This window comes from Pinus tabuliformis, chromosome 9, assembly GCF_031772625.1.
Source record: "Pinus tabuliformis cultivar Carrire ecotype Pingquan chromosome 9, CPIR1, whole genome shotgun sequence".
NCBI classification, from domain to species: domain Eukaryota; kingdom Viridiplantae; phylum Streptophyta; class Pinopsida; order Pinales; family Pinaceae; genus Pinus; species Pinus tabuliformis.
The window spans coordinates 2,013,471,444-2,013,494,624 of record NC_142307.1 but is presented as its reverse complement, the minus strand read 5'-3'; the positions used below and the strand labels follow the sequence as shown (position 1 = coordinate 2,013,494,624).

The following is a 23,181-nucleotide window of genomic DNA, read 5'->3' as shown; positions in this document are numbered from 1 at the left end:
GCCAGAATCTTATCCATACTTTATAGAAATCGTGTCAAGAACTTCGCCTTGAAGGTTATAGCTATCCCAGTCAACCCCAATGATAACGACAAGTACGAGGAGGCAATGGCGAGGGCCAAGAGAATCATCCTTGACGGGGTCAAGGACCATGTAGTACCACACATTGCCGAGAAGGAAACGACATATGAGATGTGGGAGGCCCTCAAGAAATTATACCAGCATACTTATGTGCAGAGAAGAATGTTACTAGAGAATCAGTTGAGGTCGTATCAGATGAAGAAGGGAGAGCCGATTGACACCTTCCTCGGAGGACTAAACGAGATCCGAGATCAGTTGACTGCTATAGAAGCCATGCCGGACTAAGAATTGATGGTGAGGATGGCCCTGAATGCAGTCTCAGAAGACTGGGAAGTATTTGTCCAGAGTATACTAGGCAGAGGGACACTTCAACTTGGGATGAGATGTGGGTTGCTCTTCGCCAAGAAGAGATCAGACGATAGTCAAAGATGGGTAGCAGCAGCAAAGGGATCAAAGTCAAGCACGAGGAGGAAGATGTTGCCCTAGCATTTGAGGGAAAGCAGGAAAAGCGGAAGAATAAAGATCTCTCCAAGATCAAATGCTTCCACTGTGGGGAGCTGGGTCATTATGCGACCCAGTGTCCAAGGAAGAAGAGTAAGGGAGAGTCTTCCGAGACTAAGGTAGCGCCACCAAGGGCAGAGAAGGAAGTTTTGATAGACGATGACTATGCCATGAGTGCACACGCACCACTTAAGCGAAAGTGGGGAGACATCGAGCAGTAGTCAGGCGGACTACATGCGATGAGGGGCAAGATCCTCGAGGTACCTAGCCTCTTGGATTAGACCTTGCTACGGGAGCCTCGAAGAGGAGTAGCAGGATTGGTTGAGTCGGGTAGACATGGATGCAGATGAAGCGGCAGAGAGAGCTACAGTGCAGGAGTCCCGAGACAATGCGAAGCTAGCAGGCTGCAGCAGTGCGAGAGGCACAAGAGTGTTGCAACAGTGTAGGATGACACAAAGAGGTGTGCAATGGTGTGAGATGCAGGGAGTTGTTGCAGTAGCACAGAGGTCAGAGAGGGAGCACTTGTCAGCGACAGAGGGAGCTTCAGCATTAGGAGGGTCTTTAGCCCAATAGAGAGGTCAGAGTTGGGAGATCAGTTACTTACTTCTCAGTAACTGAGTTGCAGTGCAGTAGTGGGCAGCACGATGCAACATGATGAGAGGAGTTGCAGTGTAGATGTAGTGTTGGGAGAAAGGACTAGCAACAGCATGGATGTAGAGGGAGTTGTTGTACGGATGCCGTAGTGGCAGCGGTAGAACCATGGGTAGCAGTAGTAGTACAGGATGCACCAGTGCAGACGATGGTGGGTAGCAGGACTAGCATCAGCACAGTGACCGATGCCGGATGATCAGAGTAATACTCTGATCCAAAAATGGATCTTGGATAGACTTCTAAGTCTAAAGTGTTCCTCACAAAGGAAAATGAAAGTCGAAGGATGCTCTTGGAAATAGTCCCATTGCATAGATCTTTTCAATCTGAATCTAATGCAATTTGAATGGGCTAAAATGGACTTCAGATGAAGAAGTTATCGCAGAAAGAAGTTTGCCATGGTCCTTTGAAAATGAGGCAAATTCTTCAAAAAATGGGCTTAAGGCCTTATAAAGGAAAATCGCATCAGAGATGTTAAAAGGAGGACTTAAAGCAAAGGCAGAAGGAACCCCAATTAGCGATCGCCGACTTATCGCATCGGAGGTAGGCCTTCAGCTGATATCGGGACCCTAGGCAGAGCGTTGTGCAATTGCGATTGCGATCGGCGGATCAGCGGATCGGCGATCGGCACACCCAAAAGGGAAGGACCCGTAGCACTGCGATATGCTGATATGCGATCAACGATGGCGCTGATATGCGACAGTGTCGACTTGCGATTGCGATGATCGGATCGGTGGATCGGCGTCAACGATATGAGATCGCATCGCAATGTTCCATGGTATATGGAAAGAACCACTAGGCCGTTGCGATTGCGATTAGCAATTAGGACCCAGACCCGATAGGGATTATGGACGCGATTTCATAAGTTTTGAAATCCGGATTTTCAAATTTTCTGTGTATTATCCGTGTATTGAGTTTTTTGGCCATACGCCTATGCGATAAAGCGTGGACCTGAAAGGGATTATAGATGTGATTGTATATCAGTTGAAGTCCGAATTTCGCATCCGATAGTGTATTTCCGGTATATCTCTGTGTATTGGGATTTCGTCCCATTTTCGGGTTTTCGCCTGAAGAAAGGCCCCGATTCCTTTGTAACTGCCCCTGATCATTGTGCCACGCTGCAAGCGGGCATTTTGTAAACAATGATGCGTTTGTAATGCGCAGAGCCATAGAGCTAGAAGCCAGAGGGCCAGCCGAAGAGGTAGAGGAATGATCACGCACAGAGAAATGGACAGGAAGCCGCAAAGCCGGAAGAATGCCTCACAAAAGCCAGAGAGCACGATTGAGAGGCAGCGCAGAGAGTTTTGGGAGTCACTTGGAGGTCGAGTGAACCAGAGAGCTCAATTGACAGCAGCAAAGATTGCTGAAGGCTGCTGGAAGGTTGCTAAGGGGCGCTTGGAGGTTGAGCGATCCATTGATGCACGCAGAGGCTAAGAGAAGCTCAGAGAGCCAAAGAGCCAGAGCGAGAGCCAGAGCCAAGAGCCAGAGCCAGAGCCTAGAGCTAGAGCGAGAGCGAGAGCCGAGAGCCAGAGCCAGAAAGTCTGAGAGCTTCAAAGCCAGGGATAAGATGGTGTTCTAAGCCCATTGTTTTTTGTGTAATCCAATGGAGTTGAGCGTGGAGCCTGTAAAAGAACTTATGCCATAATCCCAGAGAGCCTAGTCAAGTTGACTAGAGCTCAAGGAGACGTAGCCCAAGAGTTTTGGGTGAACTCCATATTAATATTGCTGTTATGTGTGTTTGTTTAATTGCTGCACTGTTTTACTGTTACATGTATTTACATATCAACATAAGCAACAGAACTTAAAGCACTTAACAGTTAAAGTCAAACTAAAAGCATACATCTCTTTCAAGCAGTTTTTAATTCCACAATTGGTTAATCATAAGGTCTTGGGAATATTTAAGCTTTGGAAGTGGGAGAGGTTCTTGTAAGTTGACAAGAAGCCTTTAGTGCCCCATTTTCAAATCAGGTGGTATGGGAGCTTAAGTTTGATTAACCCCACCTTCAAAGAAGTTGATATCAAAGTTGATTATACCAGAGCAAGTGGTATCAGATTAGAATGCTTGATTGACAGAGCAAAGATTGCTTGTCTGAAAGATGTTTAAACAGTCAGAGGTTGATTGTATGCTTGTTTGCAGACTGACTATTGTCTGAGTTTGCAGAGGTGAAGGGAAAGCTATTGATAGCTCAGTGCAGGAGAGGACAAAAAGGAAGAAGGGCTGAAGGCATTCTTCTTATCCCAAAGGACCTTAAAGCAATCCTTGAAGCATAAGAGGTTTGTTGCAAAAGGTTGCTTGAATAAAGCTCTTTGTTAATCTTGTTTGAAGTTCTTTTGTTCATTGGCATAATGACAACTTCTACAAGTGAGTCCTCAAATTCCTCCTTCATCACAAGATTCTTTGATGAAGACATGAAGCAAGACGTGTCCGCCATGATGGATATGGTGAGAGAAATGTATGAGGATGGAAGGAAGAGCAACATACTTAGAGAGCAGTTGAATTCCGTGGAGGAAGAGAAGCAGTTGCTTTCTGACAAATTGCAGGAAATGGAGAGGCAACTTCATATTGCAAATATGAACCTGAAAAGGATGCATGAGTTGGAGACACAACTCTTTGTTGCCAAAGAAGCCTTAGTCAAGTATTAGCTTGAAGAAGAGGTAAACAATTCCTGTTTGTCTTCAAATTCTTCTAAGAATGCTTATATTGGTTCTTTTGAAAAACATACCAGAGGCATAGGTTCCAAGCTAATGTCCAAGATGGGCTATGAAGGAAAAGGCTTGGGTAAACATGCACAGGGTATTGTTGAGCCAATAATGGTTGAGGAAAGGCCTAAGTATTTGGGTCTTGGTTATGGACAGTGTTATGGAGAGAGTTCCAAAGCTGCCATGAAGGCCATTGAAACAGTTCCAAGAAAGAGTTTCATTTCAGGTCTTCTACCTCAAGAGTGTAAAGATTGTATTCGTGGAGAATGCAATAGCTTGAAACATCATTTGCAGGATGCAGATGTTCATAAGCATGCACTTGAACCAGAGAGTTGTGGAAACTCTGAAAGCCTTGAAGAGGTTGATGGTGTTCCAAAGGGAGCTACTTCTTCATTTAGTTCACCTCCTCATGAAGGCAATAAAGGTGAAAGAGAAAGGTATAAATCTGGTTCTAACTATATTCCTTTTGATTATGTAAAGCATGATAAATTTCCATATAAGCATTGGAAAAGCATTGCATGTTCCTTTTGTGGTTTGGATAACCATCATGTTTCTAGATGTTGGAAGAGGATAGCCACATGCAGGAAACTTTTGAAGGAAAAGAAGTAAGAAGCCAAAGGTCCATTGGACAAGGCAAATCATGCTGTCAAGAGGATGCACATGTGTTGCACTTACTGCCATAAGCAAGGACATCTCGCTGAAAAGTGTTGGACTCTGAATCCAACAATGCTTCCACAAAAGCTGAAGAAAGTGGAAAGAGAAGATGGCAGAAATGGAAAGGAAGTTTCCATGAATGATGTGTTTCAGGATGATTCACATGTTGATGCTGATGTGCAGACAAAGGTAGCACCTTTGAAATGGATTGGTAAGAAATGGTTAGAGTTCTTATCCAATTAAAGATTGCATGTCTTTTGATTTGATGCATCTATTTGCATTTCTTTGTTGATGGAATGCAAGTTATAGGATTCTATTCTACCAAGAAGGTGAATGGAAAAGTTGAGTAGGAGACTCACTTTATTGCTGCAACATTATATTCAGTTCAGCTTCGAAAGTACAGTGTGCTTAAGCAAAAGTTGAAGGATGAAATGCATGCATGAGAATGATGTGCATGAACACAGGGATGTTGATGATTTCCTTGTATTTGAACATGTATGTGTGATTAACTTGAAGGGTTGATTGCTTTGGCATGCATGTAATGCAATATTGACTTGAGAAAAGTTGATTTGGTCTCCAAGATGGAGATGATGATGAGGTGTTTCATCTTCTGGAAAGAATCCTTGAGATCTTTCTACATGTTTGACTTGAAGGGTCATTTGTTTTAAAGGCATGTTTTGTGGGCTTGTTATCTAGTCCATCATTTGTATGCAGATGAAGACATGGAGGTGTTCACAAGATGTGAAATCTCTTTTTTTTTGTTGAAGCAAGAGTTTAGGCCATCCAGTTGTTGTTTGTATTTCTGTTGTTGTTGACAGCTTGTCAAACAAGGACAAATGAAAATTTTGTGAAGCAGATGTAACTTCACATTGGTCTGAGCCACCTTGGATCAATGATCAAGGCAGAGATGTTCAAACTACCTTTTGTGACCATCTCAGCAGGAGTTTTGCATGAAGTCAAGGAGAAAAACAGTTCTTCCTAAGAGGACCGGCACATCTAGGAAGGAGAGTGGTCAAAGGCTTTGGTTCAGAGGCACTATGCAAGGCAAGTGTATGGAGGCTGAAAGAAGAGGGTGCTGTTACTTTCATTTACTGTTCATATCAGTATGTCAGTATTTTGGAGACCAAAAGTTCTTTTAGTGGGAAGGTGTGATCCAATGGATCTTGGATACACTTCTAAGTCTAAAGTGTTCCTCACAGAGGAAAATGAAAGTCCAAGGATGCTCTTGGAAATAGTCCCATTGCATAGATCTTTTCAATCTGAATCTAATGCATTTTGAATGGGCTAAAATGGACTTTGGATGAAGAAGTTATCGCAGAAAGAAGTTTGCCATGGTCCTTTGAAAAGGAGGCAAATTCTTCCAAAAATGGGCTTAAGGCCTTATAAAGGAAAATCGCATCAGAGATGTTAAAAGGAGGACTTAAAGCAAAGGTGGAAGGACCCCCAATTAGCGATCTTCGACTTATCGCATCGGAGGTAGGCTTTCGCTCGATATTAGGACCCAGGCAGAGCGATGTGCGATGTGCGATTGCGATCGATCGATCGGTGGATCGGCGATCGGCACACCCAAAAGGGAAGGACCCGTAGCACTGCGATATGCCGATATGCGATCAGCGATGGTGCCGATATGCGACAGTGCCGACTTGCGATTGCAATGATCGGATTGGCGGATCAACGTCGGCGATATGAGATCGCATCGCAATGTTCCATGGTATATGGAAAGAACCCCCGGGCCGTTGCGATTGCGATTAGCGATCAGGACCCGGACCTGATAGGGATTATGGACGCGATTTCATAAGTTTTGAAATCCAGATTTTCAGATTTTTTGTGTATTATCCGTGTATTGGGTTTTTTGGCCATACGCCTATGCGATAAAGCGCGGACCCGAAAGGGATTATAGATGCGACTGTATATCAATTGAAGTTCGGATTTCACGCTCGGTAGTGTATTTCTGGTATATCTCTGTGTATTGAGATTTCGTCTCGTTTTCGGGTTTTCGCCTGAAGAAAGGCCTCGATTCCTTTGTCACTGCCCCTGATCATTGTGCCACGCTGCAAGCAGGCATTTTGTAAACAATGATGCGTTTGTAACGCGCAAAGCCACAGAGCCAGAAGCCAGAGGGCCAGTCGAAGAGGCAGAGGAATGATTATGCATCGAGAAACGGAGAGGAAGCCGCAGAGCCGGAAGAATGCCTCACAAAAGCCAGAGAGCACGATTGAGAGGCAGCGCAGAGAGTTTTGGGAGTCACTTGGAGGTCGAGTGAACCAAAGAGCTCAATTGACAGCAGCAGAGATTGTTGAAGGCCGCTGGAAGGTTGCTAAGGGGCGCTTGGAGGTCGAGCGATCCATTGATGCACACAGAGGCTGAGAGAAGCTCAGAGAGCCGAAGAGCCAGAGCGAGAGCAAGAGCCAAAGCTAGAAAGCCTGAGAGCTTCAGAGCCAGGGATAAGATGGTGTTCTAAGCCCATTGTTTTCTGTGTAATCCAATGGAGTTGAGCGTGGAGCTTGTAAAAGAACTATCCCAGAGAGCCTAGTCGAGTTGACTAGAGCTCAAAGAGATGTAGCCCAAGAGTTTTGGGTGAACTCCATATTAATATCGCTGTTATGTGTGTTTGTTTAATTGCTGCACTGTTTTACTGTTACATGTATTTACATATCAGCATAAGCAACAGAACTTAAAGCACTGAACAGTTAAAGGCAAACTAAAAGCATACACCTCTTTCAAGCAATTTTAATTCCGCAATTGGTTAATCATAAGGTCTTGGGAATATTTAAGCTTTGGAAGTGGGAGAGGTTATTGTAAGCTGACAAGAAGCCTTTAGTGCCCCATTTTTAGATCATACTCAGTGAGGAGTATTGCTAGAGCACAGTCCTTGCTAAGAGGGAGTGTTGATTTGGGGTAGCATTGGATGTGCTCTAGCCACGAAATTTGGTGGAGAGGTTGGGGCACATGAGATCTCCAATACCCAGAAAGGGTTTGGGCAGATTCTAAACAGTTCAGGAGATATTAAAATAATTAATATTTTTAATGGAGTCCTTAAGTCTAAACTTAGGGAAAATAAAATATTAATATGGATTAATATGAAACTATGTTGGAATGGTCCAAAAGACATGGATCAAGCTAGATCTAATCTTAGCCGTTGATTAGGGACTTAATCTCAGTCGTTGATATGTCAATAGGAAAAGTATAAGAAGAGGCTTGAGGGTCACTTGGAGAACACACCAGAGCGATCAGTCATTCTATTCTCTAGAGTGGGGTTTGCTAAGAGAGATAGAATTAGTGATCAGAGTTGTAGCTGAGGGGCATTGAGTACAGGGAGACAGAGAGGCAGAGATAGTGCTGGAAGAGCAGCAAGTAGCCAGAGAGAGTGACGCAGTAGCCGCCAGAGCTCATGCAGGGCCACACAGAGGTAGCTCGGAGAGCCTCAGAGAGGCCAGTGTTGCTGACGCAGACCCATTCAGGGTGACGCAGGGCCAGCGTTGGGCAGAGAGGGGTTGACACAGTCCAGAAAGGGCAGACGCTGGGGTTTCTGGGGCAAATTATAGCTGAGGAGTTGCAAGAAGGATTACCCGGGGTTTCAGTCGGGAAATTTGTCTCACACTGAGAGGTATTACTGCCAAGGAAATTCTTTGTTGGGTAGGCCAGTTTCGGCACCTAGATTGTACTCTGATATTGCTTAATAAGAAAACCCTCAGATAGCTACATCGGTTTTCCCACATTGGGTTTTTTCGGGAACATTGGTCCAAAAATAATGTTGTCATTTGGTGTGATTGTTTTTGTTTCCTTCAGTTGTTGATCTGTAATATGTTGAGCATCCACTAGTGTTTATTTTCAGTATTTACATTGTAAATAACTTGTTAAGTAACGGAACAAGTAGGTAGGAATAAATCAGATAAAGTCCATGATGGGTTTCTAACTAGTAGACTTAGAAACTTCAACACACTACCACTGCCAACTGCCACTGCACTGCAAACTGTTGCCGCTACTCTATCAATAATGGAAAAACATCCAAAATTACTGAATTAACTATGTTCAGTGTGATACCACGTGAATGCTGGAGCCTGACTGCTGCTAGCCTCAACAAATTGTTATATCTAACACACACAACCACCATTATCAAGAACAAGAACAAACTTCCCAATCTATGTCAAATAATGATATCATCTTTATCACAGTATTCAAGAGCATATCGTATCCACACAAGAACCACACTCCAAGATAATTTGACATCAATGAAAACTAATTTCCAACACTGAATCTACTGCGCTACTGCTGATCTTTTCTCTGTGCCATCTGCACTGTTGCCAACTCTGATCTGCACTGTTCAGTCTCTAGCGCTCCTAGCCACTGCAACTGTCTCTCTGACACTCCTTGGCACCATTCGACACTAGTCCATCCTACTACTTCTGATCTGGGCACCCATAGCAAGGAATTGATCCTAGAGTTGTGTTCCTCAAGGATCTTGCCCATCTATAGCTCTTTCGAACTACAACTCCAAAACAACCCACCTCCCTCTTGGAGGTATCTCGGCTGTCATGGCAAACTCCTCTTCCATCTTTGCGGGCGCAACCTTCGGATTGTGCTTCTCATCCTTGACCTTCTTCTTGAGAGGACATTGAGTAGTGTAGTGACCCATCTCACTACACCTGAAACACTTGATCTTCGAGACGTCCTTCTTACGCCTCCGCTGCTCCTACTATCCCTTCGATGGAAGGGCTGCGTTATCCTCCTTCTCCTTGGGCTTTGACCCACTTCTGTCAAGTTTAATCTTGATTAAGTCTCTCCTCAGCTCCTCTTGTTTTAGAGCTGCCCACATCTCATCCCAATTCGGCAAGGCTGCTCTGCCCAGGATACTCTGGACAAAGACTTGACAAAGACTTGCCACTGATCTAAGACAAAATTGAGGGCCGGCCTAACTAACTCTGAATCTTGAGGTGTATGGCCCGCAACAGACAATTCATCATGGGTTTCCTTAAGCTTTCTGAGGAATGGATCCACACGCTCCCCCTTTTTCATCTAAGCAAATCTCAGTTTTTGCTACAAGTACATCTTCTTCTGCTCGAAAGATCCCTAATATAACGTAGACAATGCGTCCCACATCTCCTTAGCAGTCCCTTCGCTAGCAATGTGACATACCACATGATCCTTCACTGCGTCGAGGATCATTCTTTTTGCCTTTGCCATTTCAGCTCGGTACTTTTTCAACGGATCTGCATTTGTTGGCACAACCACCACACTGTCGACATATGTCTTGAGGGCATGCTCATCTAGAAGGAATGACATTCTAGCCTTCCAGATGACATAGTTGGATGCTTCGTCCAACCTGTCCTGATCCCTCAAGCCACTGGTTGCCATTTCTGCCACAAATAGAAAGTCGAATGACCTCCTCTCTCCTCTGTGCTGTTGCTGGGCTAGCTTACACACTCCCTGCTGGAGCTAGTAAAACTACTGCCCCTTGCTGCTGCTCAGCTCTAGAGAATTCAAATTCCTTGGCTAGGAATTCTCTGAGGAAGAAATTCCCTCAGTTGTGCTTCTTCTCTCTCTTCTGACAATTTTCTGCCCAGCAAACTGCCTGTAGAAAAATCTGCATCCCACCAGCTTCTCCTCACATTGAAGGTTTATTATTATTAAGCAATAGCAAATTTTGAATACATCTATGAATACCTCAAGGGTTATTCAGTTACAGAGAGAGAAATACTGGTAGAAAGCTTTGTGAGATTACCTCATGCAATCATTGAAAAAAATCTTGGCTGATCTGGTCACTAGATGAGATGCCTTTGGCAGGCCCTGCGCTGCCTCTGTGCAGTTCTCACGCAGTCCCTGCATCAACCCCTCTAGGCACTGTGTCACCCAACCAACTGATCAATTTTCTGCCCAGAGTCGCTGCTCTCAGCCTCTCGGTCTCACACCCCGACTCCCGGCTTCTGAATCTGACTCTGCTGCAAAACTTCAGAGTCCCTCTCACCCTTTGCGTTGCCTTTGCGTGGCCCTGCGTCAGCCTTTGCGTGAGAGTTGCTGGATCACTCTCTGCCTCTCCCTGTTGATGATTTTCTAGCTGAGAAAATCTCTCTCTCTTCGGATGCTATCTCTGCCCCTCAACTGCAGGAAATCTACTCTATTAGAATTTCCTCCTGAGAACTTCTCACTTCAGAAATTCTCTCTCTTGATCTCTTAGTGTGTTTTTCCAAATGACCTTTAAGCTCCCTTAAGTAATCTTCTCATTGACATTCAACGACCCAGATTAAAAGCTAATCAATGGCTAAGATCATTTTAGCTTGATCCTCGTCTTCTTCTAGAAGTTACACCCACAATTAGATTAATACCCATTACTATTTTTAATTTCCTAAGTTTAGACTTAGGGACCCATTTAAAAATATTAATTATTTTAATAAAATTGTTTCTGGGTGGAGTTTCCCAAAACACTTTCTAGGTTCTTTGGAATACATGTGCCCAAGCCTCCCTGCAAAATTTGAGGCCTAGAGCACATTTGATGCTACCCCAAATCAATAGATGCTCTACTTAGTAGCGGTATGCAGAGGGTGTCTGATGCCTATGTTGTGCTGTATAGCAAGTGGAGCAAGGGATGCCTCACGCTAATCAGGATGACTTGGGATCCTGGCAGGACAGGGCAAAGATCAAGGATGGTTGGGTGGTACATTTGGGACCCCGGTATTGTGTGTAGAGACTGTTGGGTTCAGCTGATCGAGAGGGTGCTTGTTCAGGCATTGCTTGAGGACAAGCAATTTTTGGTGGGGAGGACTATAATGTCCCCAATTAAATTAATTTTGCTAAGATGAATTTCTATTTTTGTAATTGGGTGTTGGGAAATATTTTGGCATGTAAACTTAGGAAAAGTGGATGGAGGGAGTCCCCACTTAATTTTTGGAGAGATGGAGGCCACCAACATTAGGGAAAAGGAAAGATTAAATTGCTAGTGGAATATGGGGCCCACATGAAGTACGCACTTGGGGAAGAAGGAATTTGAATTCCTTAAGGCAAATCGAATTGGTGGAGGAACCCACAAGGAATGCATGGCGAACAATTATAAGAGGAAGGAATAAGGGAGCAATAGGGGTCTTTTGTCTATTTGAAAATCAAATTTGCCTTAACTGTTCAGTTGAGCCAAGATTGTTCTGTTTAGCACACGAGTGTCTCCGAGCAGAGGCTTTGAGTGCTAGCCTTAGGAGGGAGTTTTTCTTCATTCCAAGTCGTACCGGAAGCAATGAGTCGAATTACATAGCAGTAAGTCGAGTTACAGCAGTAGGGGAAGTAACAACAAGGAGGCCGAGTTACAGCCACAAGGAAAGGAGCAGCAGGAGGGCCGAGTTACAGCAACAGGAAAGTAGTAGGAGGGCCGAGTTACAACAACAGGAAAATAGCAGCAAGGAGGTTGAGTTCCAACAGTAGGGAGAGTAGCAGCAGCACAGAGCAGGGAGAGTAACAACAACGCATAGCAGGGAGAGTAACAACAGCGCAGGGACTGCGCAGTCATTGGAGTGAGATTTGTTGGGGCAACATTATCCCTGGAATTGAGTTGGGGAGCTGGGAGATCATTTGGAGGGCCATTTGAGGAGGATTGCTGGAGTTGGGAGTGCAGAGATTGACAGGATCAGTCACAACAACAATATTCGTATTTGGAGGGCCAAGCTGTGAAGGGTCAATTTTTGAAGGTTGGAACCAAGGGAAACCCTTTCTGGGTTATTCTAGGTTTTCGGCAAGGATCACAATCCCAAATTCCTAGAATTTTCTAGGCACTCTAGTGTGCGCAAATCGGTGGGCGAATTCAGGCAGCAGTGCAGTTTTGGAGTAGTAGCGCAGTTTTCTGGAGGAGCTGGTTATTGAAGCCGTTGGGCTTTCTTGTACTCATCACTTGGTGCTTGTAGCTTTCTTTGTGCAACCCCAGGTGCACTTTCCCCAACTCATTGTACCACAATAGATATTATTAATAAAAATTGGTCATTTGGGGATTTTTTGAATTCAGGTTTCTGTGATCCATATTACCTTAAAAAGAGTCTTTTCGGTAGAAATCACATAGGAGAAAATTTTGCCGACGCGTTTCGAACCAGCTAGTGTGGTTCATCATCAAGATCAGATGAAGATGCAGAGCATGGCACATGCTTAAATAGAGGGTGATGTAGAAACCAAGAGATTAAATAACGACTAGTTTATGAAAATTAATATTTTAATAATGATTATTGAGATCAAATAATATTCCTATAACGATTAGTTTAAGAATAATAATATTATAATTTATAATAATAATTAAGATTAAAAATAAATTAAAAATAAATAATAATAATAATAATATTATTAATTAAGAAAGATTGAAAAACGTAAACATTAATAAGAAACAAACAATCCAAGTCAACCAAGTACAGGGAACAAAGTCAAAAAGAAATAAATAAATAAATAAATAGGAGTCAAGACCTCATTAATGAGTCAAGATCCTATAACAACAATAATAATTAAAGGAGACTAAAATTAAAACAAAGCAATCAAAAGGGAGGGTAAAATTATTATTATTATTATTTTTGTTCCCTATCTTTGGTTGACTTGGATTGTTTGTTTCTTATTAATGTTTACGTTTTTCGTTTTTAATTAATTAATATATATATATATATATATTTGCAGAAATTTTTGGTTCATGTGTATTTGTTTATGAAATTTTTTGCGTTATTGTATTTGCATGTCTTTGTTATCATTGTAAAATTTCCATTAGGAATATTACATCAATGTACAAAATCAAGAATCCCTGCTACTCTGCTATAACTGCTTGGAAAAGCAGTGTTGGTGTACTTTCTAAGTGCACACCCTTTGCACACATCCTTATGCTTTGTATTGAACTTTGGTACTCCTATAACAATCTCCCTCAACACCATAAGAGCCCCATGGTGCAAATGAGCCATCCTCCTATGCCATAACTCACATAAATCACTGTTGCTACTACTATGTATCAAGGTTTGCACTGGTTGAAACATAAGCCTGTATTGTTTCCCTTGTCTAATCCCAATCATTTTCGCTATTTTGACACTGGATCCCTTAGGATGAATGAGTACCCATCCATCTCAAAACACCACCTCATAGCCCTTGTCCTCTATGGTAGAAACTGATATCAAGTTCTTCATCAACCTAGGAACATATAATACATCCCTCACTACCATGGGCGGCCGAAACTCCCTCTGAAAGGATATTGTCCCATGCCCAACTGCCTTGACCTTGGAGTCATTTCCAAACTAGATCTCTTGATCCACACCACTCTATAAGATTTGTAAAGTGCTCATATAGGTTTGTCTTATGGCTATAGGCCCCACTATCTATATACCAAACACTGGTAAATACTGCCCTCATGGAAATCAACAAAGAAAACTCTCTCTCGAACTAAGTAGAAAACTCATCCACTTTCGCTAACGCTGCAACCTGTTTCTTCTTCTGGTTAGGACACTAACCTGCATAATGCCCAAAGTTATGACATGCAAAGCACTTGACTTTGCTCGTGTCCTTTTTTTGTTCACCCTTGTCTTGGCCCCACTTTTAGGACCTTTCTTGGAGCTTTTCTTGCCCTTAAATCACTTAAGTCATTTTATTTATTAATATTTCACAAAAGTCATTTTAATTTTATAAAATAAAGTTAATGTTCTAGAGACCACTTTTAGACATTCTCCCACAGCTAGACACCAAGCCAATGTGGAAGATGTTATGCTCTTAACCTGCAAGATGATTACCAGAATACCAAATATACGAAGAAATATACCCAAAACATAGAATAGTGAGAAACAAGAGCAAGTATTTTATTATTCAGAAAGCAATGTTCACTTGCCTCTTCGAGGGGGCAACCTCCAATAGAGCAGAGCTCGGTTACAAAATAAGACATGATGCTCCTTGCAGGGAGTCTCTATCCTTTATATATGACTCATACATGCAATACCATGGATCAATACCATGGTTCTTATTAATACCATCTATCTAATACCATGGCCCATTTGCAATTAACTGTGGTCCCGTCATTAATTGCGGGTTAACCACTTACAATTATTAATATGGGCTTTATTGACTCTTTACTTAACTATAACTATGACTCGATCCTACTACATAAATAAGGGGGTTAGGGTGGGACCCTAACATGCCCTCCCCCTTAAGAATAGCCTTGTCCTCAAGGCTGAAGCTGCGGAAACTGCTGAAGAATAGTGGCTAGTTCCCAGGTTGCATCTTCCGGAGAGGTGTCTTTCCACTTGACGAGGACTTCCCTGATCATGCGGCCACGCAGGTGCCGTTCTCGTGTGTCTAGGACCTGTTCAGGTTGGAGCCAGATTGACCCTTCTTCATCCAATTCAGGTAGACTGGTTTGAATTCTTCAATTGTTCCCAATCACTTTCTTGAGGCATGAGACATGGAAAACTAGATGGATTTTTGCAGTGGGTGGCAAAGCTAGCTTGTAGGCCACTTCTTCAATGCGCTGAAGTACTTGATATGGTCCGTAGAATTTTGGAGATAGTTTATGACAACCCTTGTCTTTGAGTGAAGTTTGCTTATATGGTTGCAACATCAAAAATACCTGATCCCCTTCTTGAAATTGGCGCTCGGAGCGATTCTGATCTACCTGTTGCTTCATGCGATTTTGAGCTTGCTGAAGATTCTCTCTAAGATGGGCGAGCATGGTTGTGTGGTTTTGTAGGAGTTGATCCACTGCTTGTACCTTTGAGCACCCCTTGATATAAGAAGTAGGGGAAGGAGGGAGTTGACCATAAACTGCTTCATAGGGAGTCACTTTGGTGGTGGCATGATAGTTGGTGTTATACCACCATTCAGCTAGAGGCAACCACTGTACCCATAGATGTTGCTTTTCTGAAGTGAAACACCTAAGGTAGGTTTCCAGACATTTGTTGACGGCTTCAGTTTGACCATCTGTTTGTGGATGATAGGAAGTACTGAGTTTTAGTTGGGTGCCTTGTAGCCTGAAGAGTTCCTGCCAAAAATTACTGGTGAAGATTGGGTCATGATTAGACACGATAGAAGTGGGCATGCCATGCAATTTGAAGATCTAATCCATGAAAGATTGGGTGACCAAAGTCGGTGTAAACGGGTGGGGTAGGGCGCAGAAATGAGCATACTTAGAAAGTCGGTCCACAACCACCATGATGACTGACTTGTTTCTTGACTTTGGAAGACCTGTAATGAAATCCATAGAAACCTCTGTCCATATAGATGCCGGGATGGGCAACGGTTGTAATGTGCTTGGTGCTTTGACTGTCTCCCCTTTGTGGCGTTGACAGACATCGCATTCCGCTACAAAAGTAAGGATGTCCTTTTTTATGCTTGTCCAAAGAAATGATCTTCTAGTGCGAGCGTATGTCTTCTGAAAGCCTGAATGTCCTGTAATGGGGGATGAGTGCAATTCTGCCAAAATGCGGCTTTTGAGGGTGGATGTTGGTGATATTACAACTCTGTCCTTGTAGCGAAGAATCTCATCCTACCACGAGTAGCCCTTGCTGGAATTTGGATCCGCCTGCAATTGAGTAATGAGTTGGGAGAGCCAGGGATGTGAAAACCATTCCCTGCGAGCCTCTTCAATCCATTCTGGAATGGGAAGGGAAATTGCGAGCATGGTACTTTCCTCCTCAAATTGGCGAGATAATGCATCTGCTACATGATTTTCACGCCCTTTCTTGTAAATGATCTCATAATCATATCCCAGCATTTTGGCGAGCCATTTATTTTGTTGTGAGGAGGATAGGCGTTGCTCCAAAAAATATTTAAGACTGTGATGGTCTGTGCGGATTTGGAAACGTCGCCCCAGTAAGGTCGCCAGGTATCTATTGCATGTAAGATGGCCATCATTTCCTTCTCATAGGTAGATTGTCCCAGATTCTTCCCACTTAGTTGTTGGCTTGTGAAGGCCAAGGGTCGACCTTCCTGCATTAAGACCGCCCCAATACCCGTACCCGAAGCATCACATTCAATGACAAAAGATTTGGTGAAATCAGGTAGTGCTAAGACTGGAGTGGAACACATGGCATTTTTGAGAGCTGTAAATGCCTGTTGTGCGTCATCATTCCAGAAGAATGAATTTTTCTTGAGGAGTTGAGTGAGGGGCTTCGCAATGCGACCATAATTGCGGACAAATTTGCGATAATAGCCTGTGAGACCCAAAAATCCTCTCAGGCTCTTCAAGGTCTTAGGTTGAGGCCAATCCTGCATTGCCTGGATCTTTTTGGGGTCCACCTTGACACCTTCATGCCCCACAATGTGGCCCAAATACTCAACTTCTTCCATGCCAAAAGAACATTTGGACATCTTAACAGATAATTTATGCTTGCAGAGCAGTTGCAAGAGTAGATCTACATGCTGAAGATGTGCGTCCCAAGTGCAACTATAGATGAGGATGTCATCGAAGAAGACAAGGACAAATTTCCTGAGATATGGTTTGAGAAGGTGGTTCATAAGGCTCTGAAAAGTAGATGGGGCATTACAAAGACCGAATGGCATGACCAGGAACTCATAATGGCCTTCATGAGTTCTGAAAGCAGTGTTTGGAATGTTGACTTCCTTCATGCGAATTTGGTGGTAGCTTGAGCGAAGCTCCAGCTTAGTGAAGAATTGAGCCCCATTGAGTTCATCCAGCAAATCATCAACAACCGGGATGGGAAATTTATCTTTGATTGTCAACTTATTGAGGGCCCTGAAGTCTAGACACATTCGCCATTCCCCATATTTCTTGAGCACCATGACCACCAGTGATGAATAAGGACTAATGCTGGGACGAATGACACCTGCTTCCAAAAGTTCCTTGATTATTTTTTCTATTTCATTCTTTTGGGTGAACGGATATCTGTATGGGCGCACATTTGGTGGTTGGGCCCCTGGAACCAAGGTGATGCTATGATCATGTTCCCCTCTCGAGGGTGGAAGCTCATGAGGCTTGTCAAAGACTGGCAGATGGTTATTTAAAATCTGTTGCATCTCAGGATGAATCGGTAGAGAATTGGGTTCGACGGCCTGGATGGCATTAAATTGAGCTATAACTCCATGATGGCCCTTTTTTAGCAATTTTTCCATCCTATGTGAGCTGATGATAGAGGGAGCTCCCGCCTGGAGTCCACGGAGGGTATGTGTGGAGTTGTTCTGCTTAAAGCTCATATATAACTCTTGGAAATCCATTGTGATTGGCCCAAGAGTGCGAAGCCATTCAGCACCGAGGACAATGTTGCACCCTCCCATGTGTATGGCAAACATGTGGGTCTTCAACTGATAATCCCCCATTTGAAGTTTGACATTTTCACAGTGGCCTTCACATTTCATTGTTCCCCCATCCGCAATTTGGACTTGGAAGTTAGAAACTACTCGTACAAAACAATGCACTGCTTCCGCGACTTTTTGATGGATGAAATTATGTGTACTTCCACTATCAATCAAGACTATTATTGGGCGATGTTTAATAAAACCTCTAATTTTGAGAGTTTGAGGTGAAGAAATCCCTGCCAAAGCATGTAGCGAAATAACTGGTTTGTCAGGGACATTGTCCTTTTGGTTGTCCTCTTCTACCTCCTCCGGTTCCTCAAGTGGTGGGGCTTCCTCCGATGAGCTGTAATCAGTGGCATCAATTTGAAAAAATTTGGGCTCCTTGCATTTATGACCTGGGGAGTATTTTTCATCATAGTAGTAATATAATCCTTGCTTTATTCTTTCGGCCATTTCTGCAGGTGACACCTTTTGAACCTTAAGTGTTTGGGTCGTGCTATGAGCCTGTGGGGGGCGACCTTTGGCAGTGAAATTTGGGCGAATGGACTGGGCTGCTAACGCCCGTACCACGTTATGAGCTACCTTGCAAGCCTTCGACCATGTGGGAGGGTGGTGTAGTCGGACGTGGGCTTGTATGGCCTCTTTAAGACCGCTGATAAAACATTCCGTGTAGAACGCATCTGGGAGATCCCTAGTGCGGAAAGCTAAGGCTTCAAAGGCTGTAACATATTCATCCACTGTGCCAGTCTGTCGGAGCTTAGTGAGACGACCCAAAAAAGCAGATTCCTGGTCAAAGCGCTCTGTAAGAGCTTTTTTGAAGGTGGCCCAAGTCAAAAAACTTCCATTGCAACGTTGATGCCATTCCCACCATTGCCATCTTTCATTGTCTAAGTACATGCTCCCCACCATAATCTGAGTTTCATTATCTAAGATGTTATTCAGATTGAAATACTGCTCCATTTGTGCTACCCATGCGGTTGGGTGAGAACCATCAAATTTATGCATATCCAGCTTGGGAGGTTGTGGACGGGATTGTTGGTGGGTGCCCCAGAGGTGAAGAGAGTGGCTAGACTCACCCTCACTGTGTCCATTGCCAATATACGCCTCCTCGCGGGCTTCCTCCTTGCCCTTAGAGAGTGCGTCAGTTAGTTTGTCAAGCTGAGCTTGGATGGCTTGCAAGGATTGTTCAAGTTTGTCGATCTTCTCATTGGCCATAGCTTGAGCTCTAGTTGCTACCATGCACCGATCCGATGTACTTGAAATTTGGGACCACCCGAATTTTTTTCACTAACAATTGAATGGTACCACCTTGCTTAGCTCGTTGTCCTGATTCTTATGGGCTAGATCACCAATAAGCGCCCCGAGGGGTCTCAGACTCTTTTTATTTATTTATTTATTTTTTCTGAAAACTCCTAATGGAGTTTTACTCCTTGCTTAGGAATACTGCAGTAGCCGAATCCTCAAAATGTCAATGCTGCCAAAAGTCCTGCGAAAATCACGCCCCGGTATAGGAACCCCACACAACTACTCAGATCTGGTGGATCTGAGAGATTTGAATGGCTGATCGGATAGCTCTGATCGGCGGACAGATTGCTGCTGCGGATTTGATGGATCTAATAGATCGGAAAGGCTGGTCTGCTAACTCGGAACTGCGGGACTGATGTCTGCTGCTGCTGCAAACCCCCTTGCGAGATCTGATTTGGCAGAGATTATGCGTGATCCCAAGATAGAAAAGGGAACTATGGTCTCGAGGAGTGTTAGGTGCTACAGATCGCAATATACATAAGGGTCTGACAATAGTACTCGGCCCAATGTTTCAGGGCTCTAACTAAGGAGGATCAACCATACCCTTAGCCGTACAACCCGACTACCCTATCGTATGGGCGAATAATCTCTCCGAGTGCTGTTCTCGGTGTACTGTAGCAGCAAGACGGCCGATGGTTTATTAATGGCGAGGTTTTAAAGGAGCTAGGCGGCTTCCGATATACCCAGAGGGTACTTGGAAGATAGTTCGTGCGCGGTTCTGTCTACTGCGCTACTACTCGAATGGGTACCCACAGGGGTTACAAGGGAGTCCAACAAGCGTGACCACCTCTTGTATTCCTGCGTGCATGCCTCCCCAAATCTGCAGGTTTATGCGTTCAACGACAGATCCCGTGGTTTAAAGACGTTGAAACACGTCTCTAGCCAAAATTTTTTTTGCTAAGAAATGGAGATCCCACCTGCCCTAGAAAGTGCTCTGATACCAGTACCACTTATTATGCTCTTAACCTGCAAGACGATTACCAGAATACCAAATATGCGAAGAAACATACCCAAAACATAGAATAGTGAGAAACAAGAGCAAATATTTTATTATTCAGAAAGCAATGTTCACTTGCCTCTTCGAGGGGGCAACCTCCAATAGAGCAGAGCTCGATTACAAAATAAGACATGATGCTCCTCGCAGGGAGTCTCTATCCTTTATATATGACTCATACATGCAATACCATGGATCAATACCATGGTTCTTATTAATACCATCTATCAAATACCATGGCCCATTTGCAACTAACTGTGGTCCTGTCATTAATTGCAGGTTAACCACTTACAATTATTAATATGGGCTTTATTGACTCTTTACTTAACTATAACTATGACTCGATCTTACTACATAAATAACGGGGTTAGGGTGGGACCCTAACAGAAGACACTTGTCAGAGCTAAAAATTTCAACAATACAAGGCCTGACATGGTTTTTACAAGGCTTTGACTTGTGACCTTGGGCTTACAATGGTGGTGAATGATATGCTAAAAAGTCTATGTACCCCCACTGACAAAGGGGTAACACGACTGCAATGGTTTCTTTGAGATTGTAGTATGATCAGTTTTCCATAACTAGGAATGCGTTTCTTGTAACTATAAAAACGCCTTTGACAAAATTAGCAAAAACTGAAGAATCAATGGAAACTTGGAAAATATCCTTAAGAGTTATTGACAGGAACTCTTAAGTCTTCCCACTAGATAGCTATCTATGTATTCATTTTTAGTTTTTTGTAGTTGGAAATTGTTTTACATTGTTCTTTTTGTGTGTATTTGATATGAAGCTTAATTTGGAACATTTTCACATCTACCAGTCCAAGCATAAAATAATGTTTTATTTCATTTGATTAATTTTACACTAGCAGGGCAGTTTTCGAACAACAATGATTTGGTCCCATGGTGTTTAGAGCATTTTCAATCTCCAGTCAAAACTGAAATCTTCATTACTTGACTCTTGTTTTTTTGTTTATAAATTAATTTGCTTAATTCATTTGTTTTTTGAAAATTTAATTTCTTGTTATTAAACTACATGTTCTTTGGTTGTTTTCTTGACTTACTGACATGTAATTTCCTTTGTACTTTGTTGGTCACAGAAACTGTTCTAGCTTTGCTTCGACATCCGGACTTTTCCATCTCAGGTTATTCATCGGTATGCTCAATTTTCCTCTTCCAAAAACTAAATTGATGGTTTGAATATTGTGGTTTCAATGCATTTAATTATCACCTGCTTACTCCAGTGAGGGGGAGCTCCCTCGGAGACTGCAATGAAACTTGTTGCTTACTGTCATTGAACAACAGCTAAAACATTAAGCACAAAGGCCACATTTAGATGATAAAGTATAAGTTTGACTGGGTTGAGAATAGGAAATGCAGAGAGTTGGGATAAAATAACGTGTAAATCTTAGATAATCAATGGAAAGTCCATTGGGCATGGAGTCCTAAAGAATAAAGCACAAAATTGATGATGGAATGTGGAGGAACATAAGAATGTCTAGTGTCTACTATTGCGCAAAATGCATTAGAATGATATTCCAATGGTTGAACAAATGAACAAAATTTTAACTATATGAAGTGAAGGCAACATTCTAAACTTACAGAGGTATAATTAAGACAGATTGATTAAATCATAACTCTCTGTGAAATATAACCTTGCTGGGTGATGCAAGGGAAACTGATCCTCAGCTTAATCTCTTAACTTTTGAGTGTCTCATATAATTTTAATTACCGCACAGCTGAAACAGAAAGAAAAGAGATGAATTTTAAAGATAGCTTAACATAGAAAATGATGAAGAAAACAGGGCTTTATTTAATCCAAACCGCTTTATGTCATCCAAACCATGAATCCAAGAAAACAATCCTTTGGATCTCAGAAATTACAGACTTTGTGGCCTATTGGGTTTACAGAAATGAAAATAGGCTTCAACTTCCAAAACTTAATTCCCCCTCTCCTTTGAAGTCCTCTAATGCTGCTTTTATATGCTCTCTGAATAACTGAAAAAGCTATATCTGAATTTAATTAATTGCTGATCTTCTGCCTTCAATCTAAAACTGATTACTCAGAATAGATTAATGATGAGGCGGCTAGAGAAACTTATGCACCAGAAAAGATTGTTGTCCAATAATAACAAAATATGCCAAGTTTTCTCTCATACATTGCGAAAATTTAGGAGCCAGATGCCAGATGCATTCTACGTGGAAGCCAATTTTATTAATGTTTCAATGTTTTTATTAATTAATTTTTATTTCTGTTTAATTAATTTTATTTATATTTATTACAAATATGTGCATTTTATTTTATTTATGTTAATTAATTAGTTTTCCGTTCTATTAAAACCGTAAAAATTTATAGTTCTATTGTCTATTTAACATGTTACAAATTATTTAAATTACAATTATTATATTATATTTAAAACTTATTCATTATTTAGATTAGTAAGATATTAAACTATTAAATTAAACCTAGCATATATTCAAATCTTTATGCATGAACGCACGCGCACGTTAAATTTTCTTGTGGTTGAGGTTAATTTCAAGGGGAGAGGGGGGGTGTAGGGCCGATATTATTTACTGCCGGTTTTGACTTTTACACACCACATGTTCTCAATGGAATCATCCCCCCCCACGGGGGTTTTCAGAACTACCATGTACCCCTCCAGAAGCCGACCTCATCTCCTTGAAATCAAAATTATCTTAAAATTATCTTAATACTATTTATACTCACTTAGCTCTTTTTCTATCATCATTCAGTAATTGTCCTGATGATGGATCCTTGTTGGGATTTAAAACGTTGACAAACATGATTATTACTGTCGGTACTCCGAGATTCAACTGAAAATATTATATTATATTGCCCCCACAAAAAATGGTGGGCTCCATGAAAAGTGGTGAGCGGGTTTTATGATTTGACTTTTTTTGTTTGGTTTTTGTATATTTTTAATTTTTAATCTTATTAATATATTTTTTGAAAAAAAAACTATTAACTTTAATTAATTTGTTTATTTAGCTAATCAACATGGATGAATAATTAATATTAATCATTTTTCATTTATAAATATATATATG

The 23,181-nt window shown here is 42.2% G+C and overlaps 1 protein-coding gene across 2 annotated transcripts in view; it reads left to right on the top strand.

Annotated features, from left to right (window-relative positions):
* LOC149157141 (myelin-associated oligodendrocyte basic protein) overlaps positions 1-23,181 on the top strand; it is a 234,137-nt gene that overhangs the window by 132,440 nt on the left and 78,516 nt on the right. For both annotated transcript variants that reach the window (XM_089439125.1, XM_089439124.1), the window contains exon 3: positions 21,213-21,268. In XM_089439125.1, the coding sequence (XP_089295251.1) occupies positions 21,213-21,268 (56 nt within the window). The remainder of the gene's footprint in view (positions 1-21,212; positions 21,269-23,181) is intronic.